Here is a 25418-nt window from a genome sequence, read left to right on the forward strand (position 1 = left end):
TTGCAATATCTTTCATAATTTTATGACCTTTCAATACGTCAATTGGAACATTGCTATTCAATTATATGCAATTCTAACACCCTATATTTTTCCCAACAAAATTTATTTGGTAGGTGCGTAGTGTAGTAGGTTAAACTGTAGTAGTACTAGTTTTTTTAAGATGATAATTCTATAGATAACTAGTATTTGCAATTTTGGAATGAAAGAGAAATATCTTACTCCACCATCTAAGTTGAATTTCATTTTTCTGTTGTATGATTAAATGTGCCGAGAATCCTTTTATGTTAAACCACTACGGATAGCTAATAACAATAGATTAGTCCCCAGATCGAACTGAAATTCACACTATTAAGGCTGTCGTCAAACCAGCGACGCCTCGCCGGAGGAACTCCTCACCCATCAGCTCCGGCAAGACCTTCGATCCTAAGCACCACTTAGCTCAAACGATTATCTCGATCAATAGAACCCTAGGACTTCTGCGCTACATGTACCTCACCCTTTCATCTTTCTTATTCACAATTGTCAATTTTTACTTTCTGGTTTATGTTCCTGTTTCTAGAATTGAAGCCTCATATGTTCAACTTAGTTCCTTTTCAATGGATGTCTCATGGATTCTGATTTTACAAATGCTGTTTAGTTTGTTTCGCTAGTGATTATACTTAATTGAATAGTAATTTTATATAGGAGCTGGACAATATAAGGAAACTGGTGACCAAGGCAAGGTTCAGGTGTCAATGGACTGATGGAGCTCCTAGAGTAAGTTTAGAAAAAAAGGCTATGTCTTGAATGGATTCATTGTGAACTTTAATGATTGCCACTAATGTATTTAAGCCCATTTCTTTTGACTACTGAGGTTGCACTAATGCCATACAAACTTGGTGCTTATGTTTGATTTATCAAACTGTTATCACATCAATTCAGAATTAGTTCCAGAAAGGGAACACCTAGTTCGATCAAAGTTTATGAATGCAGGTGAATATACATTTCCAGTAGTAGTCACCAGCTGATGCAAAAAGCTTACCATCAGAGCTTTCAAGTTTATCTGCCAATAACCAAAGTGACTTTGGTCCATATTTTTGTTTATGAATCCATTAGCACAACTGCCTCGCCTTTCCTTTTGGTTGGTTGGTTAACGTTACGTCTGTGACTTTGGAGCATATAATGGATTTCAGATTGTTGCCTTTCCACTTTCCAGTATAAGTGAATCTAAGGTTTTAGATTATTAGCCCCTTTAATTCTAAACTTTTCTTATAGACTTGGACTGATGATGAAAAGTAGAACTGGATGTTTTTGAAATTTTTTAAAGTAACAATGATAGAAGTTGTTTTCTACTACTGCATTTCTTACTTTCTTCTGAATAACAAGGATAAAGTTGACATTTCATTATTTCTGTTTTATAATATTTCAGCATTTCTCTCCTCTGCATCTTAAACTTTCTTAGGTTCCAATATATTCCGCATTAAATGGAGAAGGTTTTTCCATCTTGCTGTCTTATATCTGAACTAATTAGTTCCATCACTTTTGCTCTCTTTTTTTAATCGGAGTTTACAAATGGACCTGACTGAGGAACTGGATTAGGTATTTCCTGATGAGGATGAAGCTTACGGGAGATACTTCTGCATCTGCAGCAGTGAGTTATTTAGTCATATTTCTTCTCATGTCTCCTCATTATTTGTTAAGTAGTTCAATGTTCTAAGAATATCTCTTTCTTTTATTAGTACTATATTAAATAATACGTACTAGCTTTTAGAATTTCTGAATGTTGAAGATCTTGAAATATCTGCGTTGAAACTTTTGAAAAAGTTAGGCAGAACTATGATGCATAGATAGAACAACTATTTAAATGATGTTTTAGTAAGAATGCTATTGGCAGCTCAAAACTGATGGCATTTTGATATTCAAGATTGCCAAGTAAAATGCCAAAGCTTCTACACATAAATATAAAAGTCTTCTATGCTTTCATTTCTATTGAAACAAGTTCGAATCCTTTGGATACCTTATTTCTATAAAAGTCTTCTATGTTGAGTGCTATATATGAACAGTAATCTTTTTATGATAAGAAAATGATAATTTTTTGTCAAAAGTTGGTAAGCTTCAGGCTAGATCCAATCCGTTGTAAGATACCGAACACAAGGTGGATAAAATTTATGAAACAATTTAGAGTTTCTGGATTCTTTCAAATTTTGGAAAGCTTTCAGTCATTTATGTTTTGTAAGTTCTGTATAATACAGAAACCAAAACTTGTAACTAGACGGGACCGTTGTTGCTTCCTAGTACTCGTGCAAGCTCATTTTATTTTCCCCAAACCTCGACAAAAATATGTAGTTTTAGTACTTTAGAAAATCTTTTCAATAAACAAATTGCACCCTGTTATATAAATTTTAGATGTTTAGTGTTTCATGTTTGAGTTCTCACCTCGCTCTGTTCGATATCCTACAAGGTAAATGGTTTGATAAGGTTTTCAGTCCATTTTCTGTTTTTTTTTTATTTATTGCTACAATATTGGGTATAAAAACCATGTGATGAAGTACATGGACAATACTTTGAGCGAATATGAATCTAAAACCAATAAACTCTATGAGGATTAGATAGCATATAGTAATACTTTTGCAGGATTTTTCACTCCACAGATAAATGACTATGCAGTATGTCACACAATTTTATTTTGGGGACTAAACATGTTAAGTTAAAGGTATAGCCCCATTTTACCATATTGCGACCTTATAAACGAACTAGCTCGACAGCCTCCAAATCTAGTATAAAGTTTAATATCCATTATTTTCTTCCGAGCAAAATGAAGTAATGAGCTAGCTTCATCACCAACTTTTAGACATGCCTGGATCCCTGACTCCATATTTCCCTAAGTAGAATTTAAGTCAAATTAATGATCTCTGCATGGGGTTGGGGGACTGTAGGTGATGTGGTGCAAAGACATTCACAATAATTTTACCGAGCATATCATTGAGGTTCCTTATGTTTACCTCTTCCGACTAAAGAGCTATGGTCGTCTTGGCAGCACTTCCGTGTTCCCAGAACCTCTCTTTACCATGTACAGCAAAAGGTTGTTTGCAAACTATTTGCGATAAAAATGTGTGCGCTATATAATTTTGTATATGACTTGTTACCAGAACCTCTCTTTACCAAGCTTAAGTAATTCATGCTGGTTGCCACTATACAGAGTTCTGAGTGGACTTGTGAAATCTATAGTATACCAAAGACGTAAGTATACTTATTTCGATGAAGGACTTGCCTTTGCCATTTTCTGGAGGAATGATCTCTTATCATTGTATTAGGTTGATTCTCTAGTTTGTTAGACCAGATTCACCATCCCTGGTGGCTTACTTATATAGAGGAGGTCATGAGAGATGGTTAATTCTATCTAACATTAAAAACATCTTTATCATGACCCAAACGAAGGCATACTATGTAATATATGTTGTAATAACTATATTCAGACGTGCATCTATTGTAGTGAATGATGTAGATTAGTGAAATGAATCAAATGTTTTAATGCACACAATCGTTTTGCTGCCTTTGTTTCACTAGATTTTGTTTCTCTGTGTAATTAAGCCCCATTTATGGTTGTCCTATATTTTCCAATGTTATATAGCAGCTTGTATTTCTACCTGCTGCATATGTTTACTTTTTCCCTTGGACTTACTGCTTTTTTTACTTAAGGAACAGAATGTCATGCTTTAAAAGCAACACGTGGCTAAGTCTGGATTCTGCCTTATGATCACGAACATCCATCCCAAGAATTTGAGATGGCTTTCACAGGTTTCATACGTCAAACATAAATCAAAATTGGAAGAAGTATGCAGTATGGTTTATGTAACCTAGTTCTAAATACTCTGGCTCTCTAATCTATCACACACGTATCTTCACTCTATATCGTAGTCACTCTATATCGTGGATCACTCTAGAAGTCCCACCACTGTGCATTAGCGCCAGTATTATCAAGAAAATTACAAGATTCAAAGCTACATCCATTTTCAGGTGATGTTAAGGAACTTTCAGCAATCTGAGCTATATTCAGAACACCTGCCTCCTCCTCCAGGTAATCTACTCTCCCGTTCAGTTCCTCGCATGATGGCATGCATAGCTCATTGCCTTTAATGTCTAGTAGCAATCTCGGGATTTCAGTAGCTCCTAATTTGATTTGATTCTTTTCATTCTCCTCGCAATCCTTGTTATCCGCCATCTTTCTGAGTTTCTGCACCTGTGAATTGAGAAAAGCTTAGTGCTTGCTTGAACTAGTATTTGAAGGACTAGACGATCGGAAACGCCCAAAACTGATCAATCTATCTAAGCTATCACTAATGTCTAACAGTAAACTGACTAGTAACTAGAACACCCTCAGACCTGGGTAAGCAATGCTTGATTCTCTTTCCTCAATGTGTCAAACTGTAGTGCTAAGTCATCGTAGTTGAACTTGAGCACGCTGTATTCCTGCTCGATTTGCTTGGACTTTGATCTAGCCCTCTTGTTCTGGAACCATATGGCAATTTGTCGCGGCTGCAGGCCAAGATGGCTAGCTAGGTGTTGCTTGAGGTGTAGCTCCGGTCTAGCCTCAGTCTCGAACGTGGTCTCCAGTGACTTGATTTGGTCATCGCTAAATCTTTTTCTCCTGGAGTTTTTGGAGGTCGTCTTAATATTGATAGACATTGTTTTTAAGACGTTGAGAAAGCTTTGATTGTTGCCGCTTATTTATTTGGCTCGTAGAGCCACTGTGGATGCATCTTTAACGTCAAATAAAACTAAACGTGTATGTCTTGATATATAGTGGGCCTGGAGTCACTAGCAGTTATTCTTTTAGGATACCAGGTGTCGGCTTTCTCTATTTTAATCTTGTGTTTTTGCTGTACTTATTCATATTGTCATACCCCATTCAATTATTTTTCCTCTTACAAAGGAAATTACTTGAACTAGAGGATTACACTTAAAAAATTAGAATAGAGTTGTGGCTGAAATAATGAATGTTAAATCCGAAATTTGGGAGTAAAGTTAAGTTGATAATTGAAAGGGCGATGATGAAATTAGGATTTACAGCATAAACATTATGGGATAGAGTAGGATATGTGAAATGAGAGGGGTGAAAGCGATGGGGATTTAGTTTGAAGATAAGGGTCATCTTTGGTAGGGAAGGGATGGAAAAAAAAAATAGGAGTCGAGGAAAATAAAGAAAAGTAGTTTTCACGCTCTGCGGTTGACACGTCGTATTGCGTCATTAGCGATAAGACAAAATTAGCCCTTCGCTCTTCGATAATCCAATTGGATTGTGCCACTGTGGCTCCCAGGTTTTAAAAAATGTGGCTACTTACGTGCCCCTTTTCCTTTTCATATTCCAAGCTTCACTTGCCATTTGGCAATTGCTTCCTCCTGATTATTGGGATATCCAATATATAATCCACACAATTAATTTAATTTACTCGAGCCCCATGCAATTTTTTATAGGCTATATTTGTGTTTACAATTCAGGATTGAAGATATGTATGGCAAATATTTAATCTTTCTTACAAGTTTTATGCAATCCTCACTCTTAAAATATTATTGAATTGTGGCTAAGGATTAAAACAATTATTGAACCATTCTTTAAAAATATGAAATACCAAATGAATTTTTTTTTATAAGAAAAGGAAATTCGAATACGGAAATATAGTCGAACCCAAATTTATAACCTCTCCAGTTTATACATAATGTAAGAGTCTAAGGCACAGTATTGGGGTTTAGGGACGATAAGTATAGAAGAAAATAGTGCTAATATTTAAGAGCGTGTGGGGACTGAGTATATTATATATAAGAAAGTCTAGATAGATAATTGTAGTACGTGGGTGATGAGTAAGCCATATGTACGATAATTATGGAAATCTTCTTCCAAGGTCGACTTGACCCTAACGACAAACTAGCAATAATTTTCAAGACAGATAGAGACTTTGAATAATCAATGGAATATGGCTTAATATTTCTAAATAATATTTCTTCTCAAGTATAAGTTTATATATTTAAGTATTGCATTTTCAAGTCTTTGTCTAGTATTTTGTAGTTATGGTGGAATAACATTTTTTTTGATAAAATGAAACACTCCTTAAAAAAATGGCGACTAAGAGTTTATGATGTACCTATAATAAACTCGAGAGCAAAGAGGATTTAGTGAATTTTCCAAAGCAATGCATGAGACGGATATCTCGTCATATTTGAGGCGGACGCGGACTGACTTAATGATTTAATATTACGACTATTATTGGGGTCAAACACTAGTAGCATAGAAAAAAAGACACAAGCATGAAAGGTTAATCACAACTAGAAAGAGATAGAAATCCTAAGATGAACTAAGTCGTTAATATGAGGTGACGAGGCCCACGTCGTCCATGCTTGACCTCCTTGGAACTGTGATAATCCGCTTGCAGAATCAACTCCTGCAACACTGGCACACTAACCATAGACGCCAGAATCTCGTCGTTAGGTCCTTCAAAATCAACTTGTTAGGGTAGATACCATAAGCATACTTCAAACTATTTGTGTGTATGTAGTTTTATTTCCTAATTGTATGAGAAATTATTTTTTAGATATATTATTTAGTTATTTTATTTAAGTTGAACAAAAAAGTTCAAATATTCTGCATTGTAGGGTAAATGATGATCACATCACCACTAAAAGTTCTCTTACTTAGTCTTGCAAAAATAAGTATTTCACTACCTATATAGAATGGGAAGTACCTATGGCAAATGGTTGCGTTTCCAAGCCTAAAGTCTCCTAACCTTGGGGTGATGAATTGCACTGATGTGGTATATAGCCGTATAGCACTGAAAAGATCGCAGTAAATTAATCATTCTTATTGATTATTAAAGGATGAGATCTTAGAAAATTATTTCTTAATCGTTATGTATAACCTTGATCATACATCATTAACTTTTTATTACTTTGACTTGTCAATATGTGATATTTTTCATCGCTCTTTTAGCTACAAGGTGGTTTTGATAAACTTAAAAAGTGTACTCCATCCGTCTCAAGGTAGTTGAGTTCTTTTTGGGTTGTTCCGAAGTAGTTTATCTCTCTTACTTTACTCTATCTATTTTAACCTTTATCATATCAATTTCTTAAATCTCGTGCTCAAAAGAAATGCTTCAACAATTTTGGGACGGATGAAGTATGTGATTGTTGTTTGGACTTTCTAGTATAATCAATTCGTTCCCACTTCTCAAAATACTAGTAGTTAGTATGCGGTAGGTAAAGTTGATTCAATTAGAAACTTTGTAACTTCCCAAATTACCTATAATTTGAGTGTTTGATTTAGCCACCACACCGTGACTCTTGGTGTTTATAGAAAAACTATTTGATTTAAAACTTTAATGAAAGATGTGAGTGAAAAAACATAATAATTGGTCTACTCTAGTGCCTCTTTAACACTTGTATTTTTCGTCCAATTCATTCCATCTCCCATTCTTAGCCTAATTAGCCATTTCGGCTACTGAACTCGACAAAATGGTCAAGTGATAGAGAGTTTTTAAAAAAATGTAAAACTAGTCCTAAAACCAATTAAACGATCCTAAGTCCAACTTCTAAAAATTAAAATCATAGTACAAAATACAAGTTTATCAAAAAATAGTTTTTGTTACTTACTCTTATTCAGATGACTGCTTTCATAGATATTTCAAATGTTATTGGTTAGTGGTTACTTGGTGATCATCTCCTCGACATTAGTGTTTGAGAAGCAAGGTAAAGCGATTGTGTTGCTTTTGGGAAAGAAATAATTATATAGTCGTATGATTAGTCAATTTCTTTTTCACAAACGAGACACACTAATTCAACATCTTTTTTACTCTTGAGTTTTAGAATATTGAATTCGATCAATTGATAAATCGACCAGACTTAGCTTAGTTCTGTAGCATTGATCCAGTTTGTATCTTGAGGTTTCAAATGACAACACCACTTTTAATTCCTTGTAATCTATATCTACAATTTTATGGACTAGTGGGAGTTCGAATTGTGTCAGTAATATTGGATTTTGAGTTTTATTAGGTTATTTTTCGATATGAGTTTAAAATTTTTTGGCTCTCGCTGTTGAATTGTTATACAATACTCCCCCGTTCACGAAAAATAGTCTTATTTTGCCATTTTGGGATGTCCAAAAAAATAGTCTCATTTCTATAAATAGAAAGTCTCTCTCATACTTTACCCACTTTTTATACATACTTCACCTACTTTTTCTCCGTATCTCTATTACTTTATTTATTTTTTCTCTTTCTCTCTTACTTTACTAAATTTCTCATTAAAACTCATGCCGTTCATAAATAAGACTATTTTTTGTGGACGGGGGAAGTATCATACAAGGGTTGGTTTTTCATACTCCCTTTGTCCCCCATTAATTGTCCACTTTAACTTTTTACCATAAATGGTAATAAGTTTCATATTCCAGTAACTCATTTACTCACATTTTTATTATAAAACTAATATATAAAAATGGACTCATATTCCACTAATTTTTTCAACTAACTTTCCTTTATACTATTTTTTAAAACTCATGCTGAAACTAAAGTGGACAATTATTAGGGGAGAGGGGAGTAACTTTTTTCAAAATTGCAAGTCAATTTTTTAGAGGTAAATAACGGTTGTATTTGAATCTTATACCTTATTGTTACATACTAATGATCTCACAGTTTGGTATTCCCAAAGGCCCAATTTGCATAAGCTAGTTGGGACTTATGAGGCTATACAAGAAAAAGTTAAATGTTCACATTTTTGGGGTACAAGCATATAATAGTACTCCCTTCGTTCCATGTCAATTAATAGAGTGTGATATTTTTTTCGGCTTGCAGATTAAGAAATACTCCCTTCTTCCGCCATTTATAATACCGTTTTGACTCACGCACAATCTAATTAAAAATGGTGCATAATTTAAACGAAAGGTAAGCGTAATGGGTAGTACAATTTAACTTTTCAAGTTGTGTTTTACATTTAAATCCGAGTATATAAGTTATTTACATTAAAACTATTATCTAATTGAATCGATTTATGCATGATCGAATTAATAGTACGCACAAATAAAAGCATCTAAGGTAGGTTCTTATGAAAAAGAAAAAAATCTTAAGTTGGTTTTGAAAAAAACCTTAGGTTAGAGTTATCAATTTCTCGATCCATCTATTCGTTTATTTGTATTTATAATATTGTTATGTTTTCACACAAGTAAAGCTAACAAAATACGTGTCTTGATAAGTTGATAATGAGCTAACATTGAATCAAATAAACTGAAACATATAATTAGGATATTCTAAGTTGGATTTGCACACGTTAATCATGCCCTCTGTTTTTCTTTCATTAAACATTAATTGACATGTGTTTGTGGTTGATCTTTTTTTAGTAGAGATCCGAAAGTGTATTCTAATTTCTAATTGATGTTTGTTTTGTGTGCATAGTTTCAAAACTTATTTTATTATATGATTTTTTATTAGTATAATAAATTGTTATTTTATACATTTGTGAGTTTAGAAATTAATATAATGATATTTGTTTCTCATTTCATAAATGTGAATTCACAATTTTAAAGTAGTGCAAATAGAAATCACTTGAAAAGGTTGAAGCTGAGATAATAAGGGCCTTCGATTATGATTTATAGGATAAAGATTGAAGCTGTAAGCCTTCTTATAATGCTCTTCCTAATACTCACAATATTTGGGCCTTCATCAAAATTAGGTTAAAATTGTCATTCGTGGCTTACGAAATAACGAGACTTTCTAATACTATTGTTCATTCAAAATAAAGATATTTATGATTTTACTCACAAAAACCATCTTAGTAAATTAATTAAAGAGTTTATAGGTTGTAAACTATAGTACTTCGGTCAAATTTTAAATTTTTGTTGTCTACGTCACAAATCAAATTTGCGTGTAATGTATTTTCTAATTTATTCTGATATTGTTACAAAGGTGTGTTTAAAACTTTATACCAAATTTAAGTCATCTCAAATTTTCAAATTTTTGTAGTCTACGTCACAAATCAAATTTGCATGTAATGTATTTTCTTAATTTATTATATTCTACAAAGATGTGTTTATAACTTTATACTACCAAATTTTAGTCATGTCAAATATTCAGGCGGACCTAACCTGCTTTTAATAAATGAAAACAATGCATAATTGATGTTGTATGTTCAATGTTATATATAAAGATTAAGAAATAGGAGTAATATTCAGTCTTGTCTTTCAGTCCATAAAAGAAAGACTTATCTTACTGTTAAATCCGTTCAGTGCTATACCACATCAGTATTGTTAGTCCCCTAATGCAAGGAAACTTTTAGGTAGACATTGCAACTTTACCGATTGGTAGCCAAAGTGTATTTAGATGGTGAAATTATATGTTACTTCTAGAAGGTATTGACCGAGACACTTACGTACTGTGATGACTTGTTAAACTACCCAGTCTACAATACTAAAAGACTTGACTCATTGCTTTTTGACATAAAAAATGCTTGTAAAGGTTATCTTAATAAATACTAGTAACACTATATATATTTTTTTATAACGGGTACAAGCGAGCTTGAAGTTTAATGTATACAGACAACCGTTAGGCTTGAAACATTACAACTCAAATAAGAAAAACATCTATAAAATACTAATATAAGTAAAGGCTATGTTATTATCTGTTGAATATTGGTGGACTTCATTAGGGCCTGATTATTTGTAGCCCATGTGTAGTGGAATTGGGCTTGACCCAATAACTAAAGCTTCCACTCCAGATGCCGCCACGTGCCCCTCTCACCCGGATCCTTGCCTCCAGCCGTTGGATCCAGGTTTGTGCTAGTTATGTGAGTGAGACCTTTTGGTTTCTATCATTATTGACTCTTGCTCTCTCTCTCACTACTCTCAGACTCTCTCTCTTTTCTCTCTTCGCTCCCACTTCTTCTGTTCTCTTCTCCGATGGATCTCCGGTGCTTTCCTTGTGATTTCACACGGTTAATCGTGTGGTAAATCCAGTAGATGGATTAGGAGAAGCAACCACTTCGGTTGCTGGGTCGATTGTGAACTAGGGTTTGTTTCTGAAGCGATTCTGTGTGGGTGCGTTCTTGAGCTTGATAGATCTAGTGTTTGGGGGTTGTGTTGGCCTGGAATCTGGAGTGTGAGGTTAATCACCGATTGATTCTGTGTTACTCCTTGGATCTAAGTTCTGGTGAATAGGCTTGAGCCTCCGGCGGGTGTCTGAGCCGTAGACTTTTTTCTTGAAGTGTTTCTCTCTGTTTGTTCTATTCCCTGTTGTTACTGACTTAGATCCGAAAGGATCCTTGTTATTGTTTTACTGATAAGGGTCGTTGTGAGTGTGCAGGTGTTAAGAAGACTCCAAGTGGTTTGACATTTAATTCTCTAGTCTGTAATAGCTAGATAATTTCTTCTTCTGTAATCAAGTTTTATTGTAAACTTGTTTGTAATATCAGTCGCATGGTTGGAGTTTGACTGAGCTCCCTTATGAAGAACAAAGAGGTCTTGGTAATTAGTGAATCCAATCTAAGTCTGATCCCTATAGTGGTATCAGAGCCACGGGGGGACTAGATTGGCACGCCAAGTCGCTTAAGAAGGTGGGCAAGTGGAATCATCTTTTGAGTGGGGATTCACTCTGGTATATTGGCTGAAACCCGCTTGTTTTACTGTTTTCTGTTATAGTGCCACATTAAGCTTGGGTTATTGCTGCTGGTAGATAGTTCTTGGCAAGAACTTAGGGCTTATCTGCTTTCTTGCGCTTTGTTGTTGCTTCTGCTGTTGTTTTGTGCTGCTCACTTGGCCACCAAGCACTGATACTGCCAAAGTGACCCCCTGCGCCCTCCAAGAGTGAGTGATTGCGAACTGGGATAGCCTTTGCCAGTGTGCTCGTGACAGTCAGGGAATTGAGGCTGTTTGTCTGTGAGAAAGTGTGTTCTGTGTGTTTCTTGCCTTATGTCTGTGTGCTTTAAGGTCTGTAAGGCTCTCTGTGTTTGTCTTGCTTCCTGTGCTCTTGTTAAAATCTTTGCAAAAATGACTCAGCCTGTGGGTTTGATCCCTTTCAATGGTAAAAATGATTTTGTGATCTGGAAACAGAAATGAAGTGTGTTTTGATTCAACAAAAGGTTTTTAAAGTTGTTGATGGTTCTTTGCCTGAGGATACTGCTCAGGACAACATTGATGAGATGAATGAGTTGGCTAGAGCCACTATTGTGTTAAATCTGTCTGATTCTGTGATTAGGAAAGTTGATCATATTGAATCTGCCTCTGAAATGTGGAAAAATCTTGATTCTGTGTATACAGAGACTTCTATGTCTTCTAGAATGTATCTGCTTGAAAAATTGTTCAAATTTAAGCTTGATTTAACTAAAGACATTGATGACAACATTGATAGATTTCAGAAGCTTGTGCAAGATATTAAGAGATCTGGTGATAAAACTATAGATGAATACACAAGTATTGCTCTAATGAATGCTATACCTGACTCCTATAGTGATGTTAAAGCTGCCATTAAGTATGGCAGGGACTCTGCCTCCCTGGACCTAATTGTCAGCTCCTTAAAATCTAAAGAATTGGAACTAAGGGAGAGAGCTGCTGATAAAATTGCCTTTAATAGAGCCTTAAATGTTAGAGGCAGATCTCAGTCTAGAGGGGGTAAAGACACCAATGATGGATCAGGTTCCAACTCTAATTCAAAGAAAAAGAATAGATCTAGGTCCAATAGCAGGAATCCTAAATCTTTTAGAAAGTGTTTTAATTGTGGGGAAGTGGGGCACTACAAAAAGGAGTGCACTAAGCCTAAGAAGAAGAAAACCCCAAATAATGACACTCAGCTTGAAAGTCTTGTCAATGTGGCAAAATATGATGCAAATAATGAATGTGTGTTCATGGTTCATGATCTGATGTATATTAATGCTTCCCCTGTGTGTCCTTTTAATTCAAATGATTGGCTGTGTGATTCTGGATGTACTTATCATGTTAGTCCTTTTAAGGAGGTGTTTTCTGACCTGAAACCTGTTACTAATACCTATATGTCTATGGCTGATGATAAAAAATGTGAAATCCATGGTATTGGTACTGTGTGTTTAAAGTTTAATGATGGTTTTGTGCTCTGCTTGAAAAATGTGAGGTATGTTCCAGATCTGTGCTACAATTTGATGTCTTGTACTGCTTTAGAAGCTGCTGGTATGAGGGGAAAATGGGGGGATGGATGCATGAAAATTTGCAGAGGATCAATGTGTCTTTTTAAGGCTAAAAAGAAATGTGGTTTATATGTCTGTACTGCAGAACCTCTTTCATGTGCTAGTGCCTATGCCAATGTGGTTAAAAGTGATAAAACTATGCTATGGCATGATAGACTAGGACACATGAGTGAAAAAGGTTTAAATATTTTAAAGAAGCATGCTATTTTATCTGACTCTGATGTGCAAGGCAGTATGCCCTTCTGTGACACCTGTGTGCTGGGTAAGCAGCACAGGGTTTCTTTTCATTCTCCTGTGCCTGTTAATGTGAGCAAATATGTGCTTGAGTATTTGCACATGGATGTGTGGGGTCCTGCCTCTGTATCTTCTCACTTTGGCTCTGTCTATTTCCTATCTATCATTGATGACTTCTCTAGGAAGGTTTGGTGTTTTCTCATGAAACATAAGTATGATGTCTTTGAGAGATTTAAAACCTGGAAAATGTTGATAGAAACTCAGACAGGTAAGAAGATAAAAGCTATCAGAACTGATAATGGTCTTGAGTTTTGCAATAATCAGATTGATAACTTGTGTGCTGCTTATGGTATTAAAAGACATAAAACTGTTCCTTATACACCCCAACAAAATGGAGTGGCTGAAAGGATGAATAGAACTTTGCTTGAAAAAGTGAGATGTTTGCTTGCCAAATCTGGTTTGTCAAAGAAGTTCTAGGGTGAAGCTTTAATTACTGCTGCTTATCTGATAAATAGATCTCCTTCTGTGCCCTTAAATGGTCAGTGTCCTGAACATGTGTTTTCTGGAAAAGATTTGTCTCTTTCTCACCTGAGGGTATTTGGCTGTACTGCTTTTGTGCATACTAAGTCTGATAAACTTGAGCCTAGATCTAGGAAAGGTGTTTCTCTTGGATATCCTGAGGGTGTTAAGGGTTATAGAATCTGGCTAAGGGATGAACCAGGTTTTAAGGTCATTATAAGCAGGGATGTAGTCTTTAATGAGACTGTCCCTTGCTTAGGTCTGACCACTGACCCTGCTCCACACCCTGTGGACAGTGAACCTCTTATTGAGGAAGAGCCCACAGTACCACTCACTGATGTGGATAATCAAAATGATACTCCAAGTGAGGTGGAGCAGCCTTTCTAGCATACCTATCCAGTAAATACACCTGATGAGACACCTCATGAGGGAGATTTGATTGATAATGTGCCCCTGAATGTTAATGACAATGAGATGCATGATAGTACTATTAGGCAAAACTCTCCTGCTCAGAATATTTTGCATAGTCCTACTGGTGTTCAAAATGCAATTGATAATACTGATTTGAGCAATTATGTGTTAGCCAGAGATATAACTAGAAGATTGAATGTGTCTAAACCTACTAGATTTGTTGGCATGGTTGCTCTTATTAACCTGGCTTTTAATGTTTTTGAATCTGATGGGGATGAACCCCAGTCCTATAAGCATGCCACTAAGTCAAAGAACTGGAATGAATGGTATAAAGCAATGTTAGAGGAAATGCACTCTCTAAAGATAAACCTTACCTGGATACTTGTTCCTTTGCCCCCTGGTGCCTCTGTGGTTGATTGCAGGTGGTTATATAAACTCAAAAGTGAGGTGGAGGGTCTTAGGTACAAGGCAAGATTGGTTGCAAAAGGGTTTACTCAACAAGAGGGGGTAGATTACACGGAAATTTTTGCTCATGTGGTTAAGTTCACTACTGTTAGATTGATGTTTGCTTTGTGTGCTCACTTTAATTGGGAATTGAAACAGATGGATGTTAAAACTGCTTTCTTGCATGGTGATTTAGATAAACCTATCTATATGAAACAGCCTGAAGGCTTTGTTGATCCCAAATTTCCTAATCATGTGTGTTTACTAAAAAAAGGCTCTTTATGGTTTGAAACAATCTCCTAGGCAGTGGAATATTAAGTTTAACAGTTGCATGCATAAATTGGGTTTTGTAAGAAGTACTTTTGATGCATGCTTGTATGTTAAAGACCTTGATTCTCCTGTGCCTGTGTTCTTGCTGCTGTATGTGGATGACATGCTCATAATGGGACCTTGTTTGAAAACCATAAAGTCAGTTCAGTCTGCTTTGAGTGAGAATTTTGACATGAAGGATTTAGGTGATGCTCAGAAGATCTTAGGGATAAATATTGTTAGAGATAGGAAGTCTTCTACCCTTGTGTTGCATCAAGAACCTTATGTGTACAAAATTCTTAAAAAATTTAATATGTATGATTCAAAGCCTGTTTCTGTTCCTTTGGCTTCTCATTTTGTGTTGAGTAAAGATCAGTGTCCTCAAACCAAGTCTGATATTGATGCTATGAAAAAGATTCCCTATGCAAATGCTATTGGGTCAGTGATGTACTTGATGGTATGCACCAGACCTGACATTGCTTATGTTGTGTCATGCCTCAGTAGATACATGTCTAATCCTGGCTCTGTGCACTGGGAAGCTGTGAAATGGCTTCTGAGATATCTTAAAAATACTGTAAAATATGGTTTGTGTTACTCTAAGTGTGAAGATGGTGTTCCCTTAACTGGGTTTGTGGATTCTAACTATGCAAATGACAGGGATAAGAGGAAGTCAACTACCTCCTATGTGTTCACAGTTTGTAGGTCTTGTATCAGTTGGAAATCCCAATTGCAGCATATAGTGGCTCTATCCACTACAGAGTCAGAGTACATTGCTATCACAGAAGTTATGAAAGAAGCAGTTTGGCTAAAGGGAGTTCTCTCTGAACTAAAATTTCTGAAGTTATCTCCTTCTGTGTTTTCTGATTCTCAGTCTGCAATTCAGTTATGTAAAAACCCTGTTTTTCATGATAGAACTAAGCACATTGATGTAAGGTTCCATTACATTAGGGACATAGTAGAAAAGGGTGAAGTTTTCTTGCATAAGGTTCATACAGATAAGAATCCTGCTGATATGGGTACAAAACCATTGCCTGCTGAAAAACTTGTTTCCTGCTTCAAATTTCTACATTTTGATTTGGGTTAATTGCATGTCCCAGGGATAAAAAGACCTCATTCATTTGCTTGCCTTGGTAAAGCAGGTATACGAGTTGAGGCATGAAGACCTCCTAGACTAATGGGCTTTGACCCTCTGGTGTCTGGAGGCAACTTGGTGGTTCCCAAAAATGCCAGTGGACCTTGTCCTTTGGGGCTGAGGGGGCTTCCAGGTAGGCTGTGATGAATTAAACCTTAGCCGGGTTGGTATTAGCTGGTTTCCCAGAATGGAAGTCCAAGGTGGAGTATGTTGAATATTGGTGGACTTCATTTGGGCCTGATTATTTGTTGCCCATGTGTAGTGGAATTGGGCTTGACCCAATAACTAAAGCTTCCACTCCAGATGCCGCCACGTGCCCCTCTCACCCGGATCCTTGCCTCCAGCCGTTGGATCCAGGTTTGTGCTAGTTATGTGAGTGAGACCTTTTGGTTTCTATCATTATTGACTCTTGCTCTCTCTCACTACTCTCAGACTCTCTCTCTTTTCTCTCTTCGCTCACACTTCTTCTGTTCTCTTCTCCGATGGATCTCCGGTGCTTTCCTTGTGATTTCACACGGTTAATCGTGTGGTAAATCCAGTAGATGGATTAGGAGAAGCAACCACTTCGGTTGCTGGGTCGGTTGTGAACTAGGGTTTGTTTCTGAAGCAATTCTGTGTGGGTGCGTTCTTGAGCTTGATAGATCTGGTGTTTGGGGGTTGTGTTGGCCTGGAATCTGGAGTGTGAGGTTAATCACCGATTGATTCTGTGTTACTCCTTGGATCTAAGTTCTGGTGAATAGGCTTGAGCCTCCGGCGGGTGTCTGAGCCGTAGACTTTCTTCTTGAAGTGTTTCTCTCTGTTTGTTCTATTCCCTATTGTTACTGACTTAGATCCGAAAGGATCCTTGTTATTGTTTTACTGATAAGGGTTGTGAGTGTGCAGGTGTTAAGAAGACTCCAAGTGGTTTGACATTTAATTCTCTAGTCTGTAATAGCTAGATAATTTCTTGTTCTGTAATCAAGTTTTATTGTAAACTTGTTTGTAATATCAGTCGCATGGTTGGAGTTTGACTGAGCTCCCTTATGAAGAACAAAGAGGTTTTGGTAATTAGTGAATCCAATCTAAGTCTGATCCCTACATTATCAATGCAAATGAATATATAAACAAACCTATTCACGAATTTTAAAGTATAGCTCAAGGGAGATTGTGAGCATGCTTGTACTCAATTGATTCAATTAGAATGCAACAAATTGCAAAACGTTTTGCATAATGCAACAAATAAAACGAAAATTGAGGTGGGTTTGTGAGGCTTTATATATATGTTGTTTGTTTGCACATATTTTACAGTAACAAGTGAGAAGTGTATGACATTTCATATTTCTTAGTTTTGTGATTTGGTTTATTGTGTGCAAAGAATCTTACTTTACTCAAGAAAAAATTCAGTCTTAGTGTACATGCGACTTTGGGTTGTGAAAAAGCTTCCACAAAAAAGACACTCCAGCTTTTCTACTTTTCAACTACTCCATCCAACTTTTGCAAATTATATAGAAATAAACCAAGATCGAATTAAATTAATTTATTAACCTTTCGTGTTAATAATTTAAGGAAAAGCAAAATGCGTCATGTTAATTAATGCCGATAGAGATATACAAAGGTCAGACAATAGTGATAAGATCATTTTATTAGGTATTGTTACATAGATAAGTCTTTTTTATAACGGACAAACTTAATTATATCTCAATAACGATTTATTAAAATACGGATTAGCCAGTTGTCGACAACCCAGAATTCACAAATTGTAAATATTGTAGGATGAATAAAGAGAAATACTCTATTTATTATGATTGTAAATTTGTATTGATTAGATGAATATGCAACTAAAGCTTTCCAGGTTTACCAAAGTCAATTGCTTAAAGTTTTCATAACTTGAATATTCATGAATAAATTCCGAATATACCAACAATTAACCATCCATCACATACTTTTATGGAATCTAGAGTTTACACTTTAGTCAATAATATTCCCTAATATTACTATGTAACCAAATTAATGTGTTTCATTCACTCTATATATGAATAATGAATGATATGCTTATCATTTTCCTAGACATTAAAAATATGCAATAACAATGCAACTGATGATAAAAGAGAGTACTTTTATAAATATTGATAAATAATAATATTAAAAATATAATTTTAGTTAACGTTCAATTTCTTTATATAGTACTCCTTGCCTGCAAATGCCCTCCTTTTTTGTAGTGAATTTTATTTTATGTTCAATTTTCTTTTTATAGTACCCCTCTTTCTACTTATTCTAGAGAAAAATTGTGATTTAATGTCAATGAAAAATATAGTACTGTCAGAACTTAACAATTAACGTTATGACCACTATCGTTGGTTTCAACTAAAAAGAGTAGACTTTATGGCGAAATGAGTGTGTTTTGCATTGATCAATTAGAGCACACAGAGGGTACAGCCTTAATAATTGAGAACTTTTAGCAATATATATTAAAATATGTACTCCATCCGTCCCATTATAAATGTAATGTTTTCCTTTTTGGTCAGTCCCATTAAAAATGAAACATTTCTAAAAAAGAAAACAATACTTTCTCTACTTTTTATTCTCTCTTACTTTACTCCTTCTTCATTAACTCGCAAAACAACACTACATAAAATCTCGTGCCAAAAAGCAAATGTTGCATATTTAATGGGACGGAGGGAGTACAATTCATCTTTAAATAATAGGACAACATAATTAACAATCAGGACCAAAATTCAAGGTTAATTATAAGGTCAAAAAGTTTTTGTAAGAGCTACTGTTTTCGATGCATTAGGTCAAAAAACTTTTCATGATAGGGAAGTGAAATATTCCTATTCATTAATTATTGATTTTGTTTCCTTCCATGGAAATCTTCAATTCCAAATTAACATTTAGTATAATAATATGATGTGGACAGACATGTGGTCGAAGATTTATGTTTTCGTTTACAATGTTCGATAAAAAAAATCATTGTAAGATAACTCAGCGTATTAATCAATAATCATATAGTAATATATGTAATAGTTGTAATAGTAATACAGTACATATAATTAATGTATAGAGAAGGCTAACATTGAAATAGAGAAATAGTAGTATTCAATAATTTACAACCACCTAAACTAAAATTTGAAATGAATGCTATTAGGATTAACTTCCTCTTTTTTCTTTTTTTTTTCTTAGCTTTTGCATAGAAAGTCAAACTATCTTTGTCAAAATCTCAAGTGATCAATTCTTGTTGGGAAAATTGTCCCCTTCTTTTGGAAAAAAGACCCTGCAAAAATGAAGATAATTAATGTTGATCACGGATTGTTATAGTAATGTGAATTAAGAAACTAATTCATCACAAATTGTCCTCTATGTAGCCTTTTGTTTTGCATGAAACAAGCTTTTATCAAAAAGCTTCAACCCACCCCTAAATTATTTGTTTTCTTTTTAAAAAGTTGATTGATATACAATTGTTTAGATTGAGAAAAAGGGGCAAAAAGGAATTCATACTAATAAGTTGCCTTCATGTATTATGCCCTTGGTTGGTTGGTAAAACTCTGAATATCTTGCTCAGAAATTTAATCTAACATTTATACAGTCAATAACAAGGAAGATAGTATACTCCCTCCGTCCCACAATAAGAGTCACATTTAGTGGAGACACGAGTTTTATGAAATGTAAAAAATAGTGTCTTGAAAAAGTTAGTGGAATATGAGACCCACTTTTTTATATTGTTTTTATAATAAAATATGAGTGAAGTGACTTAGTGAAATGTGAGACCTACTTACCATTTATGGTAAAAGTGAAATGTGACTCTTAATGTGTGACGGACGGATGGAGATATATTTATTACGTGCATTATAAACTCCTCCGCCTAATTGGTAATTTGTTATTCAACATATATAAACTTCATGATATATAACTTTACAAATCCAGTTCGAGCATAATAGATTAGTTGATACTATTATTCTTTATTTTTTTTAAATAAAGGAGAGTTGATTAATCAGGAACGACAGAAGCCACTAATCATGCACATTAATTCTATGGACATTAGTTGACTGAAAATGAATCTTTATTGACTCACAGAAATATACAAGAAAAGTAAGGATATATATATCTTTCACACAATAACACTACATTTGATGAATAGTTTCTAAAAGTTGGTTGATTGTGCAATTGTATGTTGTCACGGATTGATGCATCATTAGTTTTGTATGATATACGAGATTTACGTTTTATGAGCAAGACCTCGAACATTAATACTACAGTAATAAAGTACGTTTTTGAGTGTGGAGTAATTATGCCTCAAAATATATTAAATGAGTTCATTTAAATGGTTAATTTTAAATTTAAGAAAGCGTTTATTTTTAACAGATTACCTAAATAATACTAGTAATCAATTGCATAAGAATTTTCAAATATTCGTTTCTGTTAAATGCCTAGTATGTCTAGACAAGAATTAGGTGGAGTCCCACATCTACATTATCATTAGCTATAGTAGTAAATCACTGCCTTATTTTGTACTCCATCCGTTTCTTGTTAATAGAGACATTTCTTTTCGGCACAGAGTTTAAGAATAGTGTGTTAAATGAATGGTAAATAAAGTAAGAGAGAATAAAGTAAGAGAGATGAAGAGAGAATAAAGTAAAAGGGAGAATTACTTTTTGTCAAAAAATAGAAATACCTTACTTAACTTGGAACTTCCTAAAATAAAAAAAAATGACTTTATTAACATGGAACGGAGGGAGTATGAATATAAGAATCTACCCGTATCATTCTTATAATGTTCTCACTTGAAATGTTTAAATTTTGAAAATACTCTAGAATCATCATTTATATTAATTTATATTCACTTTTTCTAAAGATTAGGTGAAGATTCTTCAAAATAAAGTCAAGATATAGTTATGCTAATTTGCATTTCCATTCCAAAGAATAAAAGTTACCACTCATTTTATAATTCAATATTTATTTTAATAACTTTCTACATACGGAGTATAAGATTTTTCAGTAAAAAATAAAATTAACCAGCAGACTGGGGTCTAGCTTTTTTGAGAGGGGTATATTTTGTAAGTGCTTGATTATATAATTGCTTTCAATAATAAATTGTTGATTTTAGATAAAATTAATAGTACCAGTATATTTTTTGTTTTAAACTTGTGAGTTGTGAGGCACTACTAAAGCATACTCCACAGCAGGTGAATATAAAATCTTGTTTGCTTTTGAATTGCCCTCAAAACAAATATGAACACATAAATTTTGATACGTATATGGAGTATTTATCAAGTTAATTAACACATATACGACACCAAATATTTTTCCAGAAAAAAAAAATTATTACCCTAAATTTTGATCGCAGCCAGAAAAGAAAAGAAAGAAAAAAAAGGCATTTGGAACTGTATTTCATATCCTAACCCATGCTCTATATATTACAGTATTTGAATATAACATTTACGGATTGAACTGCAAATTGGTGTAAATTATGTTTGTGTAAGTTGTAAGTGTATGGTGAAGGGTCAAGCTGTCCACTGCTTAGCTTTTATGACTTTGTTTGTCCTTTTTTACTCACCTCTGTCTCTCTCTCTCCATCCCTTTATTTATCACTCCCTTCTCTCCATTCTTTCTCCTCAAACACCATCTCTCTCTCTCTCTCTCATTCACGCACCACCCTCTGTGCAAAGTGAAAACCCTAATTCTCATCCATGGAAGTTGAGTTTCAACCAAAGATAGGAAGCTAACTTTTTGAGGGGAATGTTGTTTGGCTCGAGGCCCATAACAAGATCCACCTTCACATATAATATATCGGTATGATGGATCATATGTTAGGCGTCGGACCAGGCTTCATTCCCCCCAATTTCTTGCTTCCTTCCAATTCTAATCCACCCCTTTATACAGGTATTCTTTAATTTTTATTTTAATTTGTGTGTGTTTATTTAATTTTGTTGATTTTGATAATTGGTTTGAGGTTGTTAGGCATTCAATGCAAGAGCAGATTGGTGTAATGATTATGAAAGTTGACTAGCTTGTGGTTTAAAAGAAGAAAGTTGCATATTAGTACCCTGCACCCCTACTCCTAGTAATGGATCATTTCTTCATCATTACTTCCTTCTTCATTTTCTAACTCTTGTAAAATGGGTTTTTTGTTTTGTTTCTTAACTTTTTCTTTGTCCCTTTACCACTTTGTCTCAACTCCATCATCATATTGATGATTATTGCCATGATGGCCTCAGATCTCCATTTTCCCCATGTTTTTCTCCCCCGCCCTTTTTCACAACATTCTCTCTCCATATAATATTGGCAACTCCGAAATATTTCCAGATCTATTTAGGTCATGTCTACATGAATCCATTTTTCCCTTAAAGATCAATCTTTGTTTAATTAATTTTACACAATAATTGTTTGGATTATTGATAGTTTAGTGGCTGGGGGGAAAGTCCGTCAAGATTGGCTAATTAATACTCAAATTTTGTTACATAAATTAAAACAACTTAATAGTCTCATTTCTGGTGCATCATGTGAGTGTGTGTGTGTGAAGGTGATGAAATGATTTATGAAAAACATGTACTCCCCACATCCCATTAAAGATGACCCACTTTCATTTTTGGTTTGTCCCAACCAAGATGACTCATTACTTAAAATGAAAACACATTTTATCTCTACTTTATTCTATCTCTCTTACTTTACTCTCTCTACTTAACACACAAAATAAAATTACATAAAATCTCGTGCCGTCCAAGGAAGGGGTCATCTTCATTGGGACGGAGGAAGTAGTTGATTGAGAAGCAAACAGTTTTGGTGCATGATTCTTAGCGTGTTGATAAGCCCCAGATATGATATAGTAATTTCTTATATTGATGTGATGACCTCTCCATCTCAAATCACTGTCAGTCAAGTGTAGGATGATTTTTTTCTCATCTTTTTCAAAATAGGAGTATATAAACAAGGAAATAAGAAACAAAAAAAATTGTTATGATTTGAATGATAAGAATTGATGGGATTTTTCAATAAAGTTGGTCTGGTCTGGAGGGCATAGTTTACTTGAATAATTGTCCAGTGGGAGATAGAAATCAAGAACAATAATGTGATTGTACATATGTGTAAATTTCCATGATATGTACTGTATATTTATAGTGTCAGTAAATTGCTTTTTACATGAGCCATTATTAATTATTTTAACTCAGAAGAATGACAATGAGTTAATGTCTAGCACGTGGTTTCCAAACTGAATATAAGTTCAAGGACGGTTGCAATTCTGAAATCATGTTTACCCAAAATATATTATGGATTTACACATACACAAACTAAGCCCTGGTTTATATAGAGTAATTAATTAGAGGACAAAGGAGAATAAAGGTATTAACTATTAAGCGCATGCTGCTGTTGTGTCAATGACAAACAGACAAACGGTAGGGTGATGATGCGTGAGGCTAAATGTCTAGGGTTTGAGTCAACCAAGGTGCGACCTTTAAATTTATATTCATTTTCCTATAAAAAAAATGAAAGACAAACAAAAATATTTGAAATGTACGTAGTGATGTTTTGTAAAATTTGTATCCTTAAGCACATCGTATCATAATTTAGAACAATAGATTTTAAATTAGTGCACTAATCCAAGTTACATATAGTATAATGCATATATTTCTCATGAATTTACAAATAAATATTTTATGATAAGCAGATGAACTTACCATGGTACATATGAGATGGCCAAACAACATCAAGCCAAATATGGCTGAAGTAGTGAAAGATACATCAAATATAACGTAGGTGTGCATCAAATTTAATACGTAAAGATGATGAAAAAATAGAAGACCAAGGAAAATAGCCATTGTATGTGTAGATATGTTAAAAATAGAGTTATAACATATGAAGTCCGTATTTGGGTTTTTATTAATTATAAATTTATAATGGATGTAAGTGTTGAGGGTTTTTCAAAATTGTGGTTTTTTCGTATGACACATAGGTGACAATTCCTTTTTGTTAGTATGCCATAATATAACTTAGTCATAATTTTGATTAAAACAAAATATGATTCATATAGTAACGGTTTAGTGAAATATGTAATTCAATTAAAAACATGGAGTACTTTTCTCATTATTGTTAATATACTTTCATTATAGTCAAATCAATATTTCTTTCTAGAATAAGGCCATCCGCAACGCTGTCTCTTATCCGTCTCTTAACCGTCTCATCCCTTAATTATTCATTGGCTCAACTGTACTTTTCACTCCATCTCTTAACTAAGAGACATAACATGCAACCCTCCATCTCTTATCCGTCTCTTTACCATCTCTTAACTTACTATTCATTCAATTTTATTTTTATTTATTTTTCCAACAAATTCAATTAATAAAAAACACACTTCATTAAATAAAATAAAAATACAACTTAAAATCCTAAAAAAATACATAATTAAATTCGTGGTAAAATAAATAAAAAAAATATAATTTAAAATACAATTGTATTGAAATTAAAAAACTACTCCGCCGGCGAATCATCTCCCGAAGGCGGTGGCGGTGCAGTCAAGCTACCTGGAGGCGGAATACCAATTTGTCTTGCCATATACTCAATTCCGGCAAGATGGCTTGGTATTGTGGAGGCGTCATGCGGGAAGTGTCCGCCATCGTGGCGGTTAAGTACATGGACAATAGGGTGTTCGAGCCCGAGCCCGCCTGGCTTGATTAGCCTCGGCCCCTCCTCCCTCTAGCCGCCTTCGCTGCCTTGGTCCCTTGCGGCCGACGGCGCCCACGGGAGGACCCCCCGGCCTCAACCTCCTGTGAGGTAGCCTCTTGTGCGGCGCTGCCCGAACCGCCCCCACTAGACGAGTATTGGCCACCCGCCGTGTGCTTCGAGGTCGAGCCCGAGCTGGACCGCACACCGCCGGTCCACCTTTCCTCGTCTTTGATGGCCTCCCAGACATCGACATGTCTGAATTCTTTGTCGGTGTCGTTGAAGTAGACTCGCAAAGCCAATCTCAGAATGTAGGCTCCCGTGGCTCCGCTTTGGTAATGAGATGCTTCGTTCTTGTAGATGCCGCAAATTTTTTGACCTCCCTGTCGACTCGGTCAAAGTGAGCGCGGAGTATCTTCAATGTGCGTCGGTGGGACCCTCTTGGCTTGATCTCGTTCTAGGCCTCGGTGACCTTTTCCCAGAAGCACTTTCGGGATTATTGATTCCCGACGATGGGATCGTACGAGATGCTGATCCAGGCATTGTACACCGCCAGCGTGTCCTTGCGGCT

The 25418-nt window shown here is 35.0% G+C and overlaps 1 protein-coding gene and 2 long non-coding RNA genes across 5 annotated transcripts; 2 read left to right on the top strand and 1 right to left on the bottom strand.

Annotated features, from left to right (window-relative positions):
- The first annotated feature begins 141 nt into the window (after positions 1 to 141).
- Positions 142 to 8099, top strand: LOC121758707. 3 transcript variants are annotated; one of them, XR_006041541.1, is made up of 4 exons: positions 142 to 487; positions 685 to 3777; positions 3997 to 4057; positions 6628 to 8099. It is a non-coding gene; the product is annotated as an uncharacterized LOC121758707 (long non-coding RNA). The 3 variants fall into 3 exon arrangements; XR_006041539.1 differs by lacking the exon at positions 6628 to 8099 and adding an exon at positions 4522 to 4653; XR_006041540.1 differs by lacking the exon at positions 6628 to 8099 and adding an exon at positions 4411 to 4536.
- Positions 3795 to 6620, bottom strand: LOC121758706 (homeobox-leucine zipper protein ATHB-12-like). Its single transcript, XM_042154098.1, has 2 exons — positions 4363 to 6620; positions 3795 to 4219 (listed from the first exon to the last, which is right to left on the bottom strand). Exons 1-2 carry the CDS (start codon positions 4663 to 4665, stop codon positions 3920 to 3922), a joined length of 603 nt encoding a protein of 200 aa, XP_042010032.1. The 5' UTR covers positions 4666 to 6620; the 3' UTR covers positions 3795 to 3919.
- A 13703-nt stretch (positions 8100 to 21802) lies between the features above and the next one.
- On the top strand, positions 21803 to 24114 carry LOC121757009. The gene is made up of 2 exons (XR_006041151.1): positions 21803 to 22072; positions 23856 to 24114. It is a non-coding gene; the product is annotated as an uncharacterized LOC121757009 (long non-coding RNA).
- The last annotated feature ends 1304 nt before the right edge of the window (positions 24115 to 25418 follow it).

Source organism: Salvia splendens, chromosome 12 (assembly GCF_004379255.2).
Source record: "Salvia splendens isolate huo1 chromosome 12, SspV2, whole genome shotgun sequence".
Taxonomy (NCBI): Eukaryota; Viridiplantae; Streptophyta; class Magnoliopsida; order Lamiales; family Lamiaceae; genus Salvia; species Salvia splendens.

What these genes read in the sequence shown, in the direction of transcription:
- LOC121758706 (XM_042154098.1), bottom strand. Translation starts at nt 4,665, where the DNA reads ATGTCTATCAATATTAAGACGACCTCCAAAAACTCCAGGAGAAAAAGA. An exon ending in ATCAAGCATTGCTTACCCAG is followed by an intron (nt 4,220 to 4,362) that starts GTCTGAGGGTGT and finishes CTCAATTCACAG; the next exon opens with GTGCAGAAACTCAGAAAGAT.